Source organism: Natator depressus, chromosome 13 (assembly GCF_965152275.1).
Source record: "Natator depressus isolate rNatDep1 chromosome 13, rNatDep2.hap1, whole genome shotgun sequence".
Lineage (NCBI taxonomy): Eukaryota > Metazoa > Chordata > Testudines > Cheloniidae > Natator > Natator depressus.
The window spans coordinates 35,911,610-35,914,013 of NC_134246.1; the positions used below are offsets into that span (position 1 = coordinate 35,911,610).

Consider the following 2,404-nt stretch of genomic DNA (forward strand, 5'->3'; position numbering starts at 1 on the left):
GCCCACCCACAGTGCATTGGAGAGGTGTCACTCCAGCAATGGATCATGTGGCAAGAGAAATATACAAGCAATATTGCTGAGGAAAATGTTTAGATTTCTCCAGCAGCAGTGATAACTGGTGGTAAACACTCCAGTCCAGTTTCTTCAAGTAAGACTAGGGATGGTAATCATCAAAGGGGTCCTTTTTTGCAATAATTGAATTGTAAATGTTGGCACTGTACTACAAAAGCAAATGTCTCTTTATTATCATTGCAGCGTTCTCTTCCCCCCTCCCATGGATACTCCCCCTGGCACACATGAAAGCAGAAATCAAACGTCCATCATGGAATTTATCCTCCTGGGATTTGGGAATGTCCCAGAACTGCAGGTTCTTCTCTTCCTGTTGTTTCTAGTGATCTACACCATGACCATGGCTGGGAACATCCTCACTGTTGTGCTAGTTGTGGCTGATCGGCACCTTCAGACCCCCATGTACTTCTTCTTGGGGAACCTGTCCTGCTTGGAGATTTGCTACACCTCCAACATCCTGCCCAGGATGCTGGCCAGTCTCCGGACTGGGGACAGAACCATTTCTGTGAGTGGCTGCTTCATGCAGCTTTATTGTTTTGGAGTCTTGGCATGTTCAGAATGCTATCTCCTGGCAGCGATGTCTTATGATAGGTATTTAGCGATATGTAAACCACTGCACTATGTGTCCCTTATGAATGATAGGTTCTGCTTCCAGCTAGTGGTTGGGTCTTGGATTAGTGGATTTGTGGCTGCTTCCATAATAGTATCTGGGCTATCGATGTTAATGTTCTGCGGTCCCAATAAAATTGACCATTTCCTGTGTGAATTCAACGTAGTGATAAAACTCTCCTGCAGTGACACCCACAGCATGGTACTTGTGGCTTTCCTGCTGTCCTCCTTATTCACACTACCACCATTTCTATTAACCCTGACTTCCTACATTTCTATCATCACCACCATCCTGAGAATCCCTTCCAGCACTGGCAGGCAAAAGGTATTTTCCACTTGCTCCTCTCACCTCATGGTGGTGACCATTTACTATGGGACCCTAATCATTGTTTACTTGCTCCCAGACATCAACACACTGCGAGGCATGACCAAAGTCTTCTCTGTCTTCTACACCATCCTCACACCACTAGTCAACCCCCTCATCTACAGCCTGAGAAACAAAGAGGTAAAGGAGGCCCTGAGGAAAGTTGTCAGGAAATTTGGGACTTTCACAGCAGTTCAGAGAATTCAAGCTAATGCCTTTAGATCAAAATGAAAATGGAGACCATGTGATGCAGCTCATGTTATCTAAACTCGGAGTCTGATCCTGCTATCTCTGGCTCAAGTCAGTCCTTCATGAACGTCATCCCATTCAAACAAACCATATGGAATGTCAGTCCTACTGAAATCAATGTGATTTACAGGTGTTCACTGAATGTGCCATGTATTGAATTGTATTGTGTATTGAAAACTGTGTTAAAATCACAAGTTATCATTCCAAGTTTGGAAGGGGTTTACTGGTCCTGCATGCAGGCAAAGGACTCTGTAGGGAAGCCTGCAATCTAGGAGTAGGAGTCAGTCTGCACAGAGCCAACCTAGAGCAAGGTTCAGTGAATTATGCCTAAGGGAGAAGCCTGCTTTGTCTCTCACTGGTTTGGGGGTTTTGTGAACTATCGTTCTGTATTCTAAGAAATAAAGTCATATTATGTTGCAACCTTCCAGCAAGAGTGTTTTATGTTTGCATCTAAATTTCTCTGTGTTTGTGCTGTGAGCATAAAATTCAGTGCCTATCATGCTGTGGTTTCTTCTGAGTAGAACTAATCAGGAATTCCATCCACACACACCCCATGAAAAAAATTGGAAAAAAAATCCATTTTCAGCTACATTTTTTGATGATTTTTTTGAGATTTTCAACAACAAAAATCAACCACTATTTTTTAAAAATTGAAAATAGACATTTCCCCAAGGAAAAGTCCATTTTGATGAAATAGCCATTTTCTGCCCAAACTCCTCCCCTCTGCCCCCCTCCCCCATGTTTCTAATGGAAAATCTCAACCATTTCTACTACTGAGCTAGATTTCTCATTAACTTTCTGGACTGATATTTTTCATACATCATGATCATTCATGGAGGGGTGGATGAGTGGATGGATGAAGTGCTGGTCATTTTGGTGAAACTTTCAGGTTAAATTCCCATGGCCATGGTGATGCTTCCCAGAGGAACCTGGGTTTGGGAGGCACTTTGCCAACACCTGTCCTTGTTGCAAGGGAGACTTGTTTGTGCCTCTGGTCACACAAGCTTCTCCTTCTAAGACTCTGTAGGCCTACACATGCCAATCATAACATATGGTGTAAAACTCGTCCAAAGCACCAACTACCCCAACAGCAACAATATGGGTGAAATGAGA

General features: G+C 43.4%; 1 protein-coding gene across 1 annotated transcript; it reads left to right on the plus strand.

Annotated features, from left to right (window-relative positions):
- Positions 1-310: 310 nt before the first annotated feature.
- LOC141997086 (olfactory receptor 11A1-like) lies at positions 311-1,273 on the plus strand. The gene has a single exon (XM_074969401.1). The coding sequence runs from the start codon at positions 323-325 to the stop codon at positions 1,271-1,273; it is 951 nt and encodes a 316-aa protein (XP_074825502.1). The 5' UTR covers positions 311-322.
- The last annotated feature ends 1,131 nt before the right edge of the window (positions 1,274-2,404 follow it).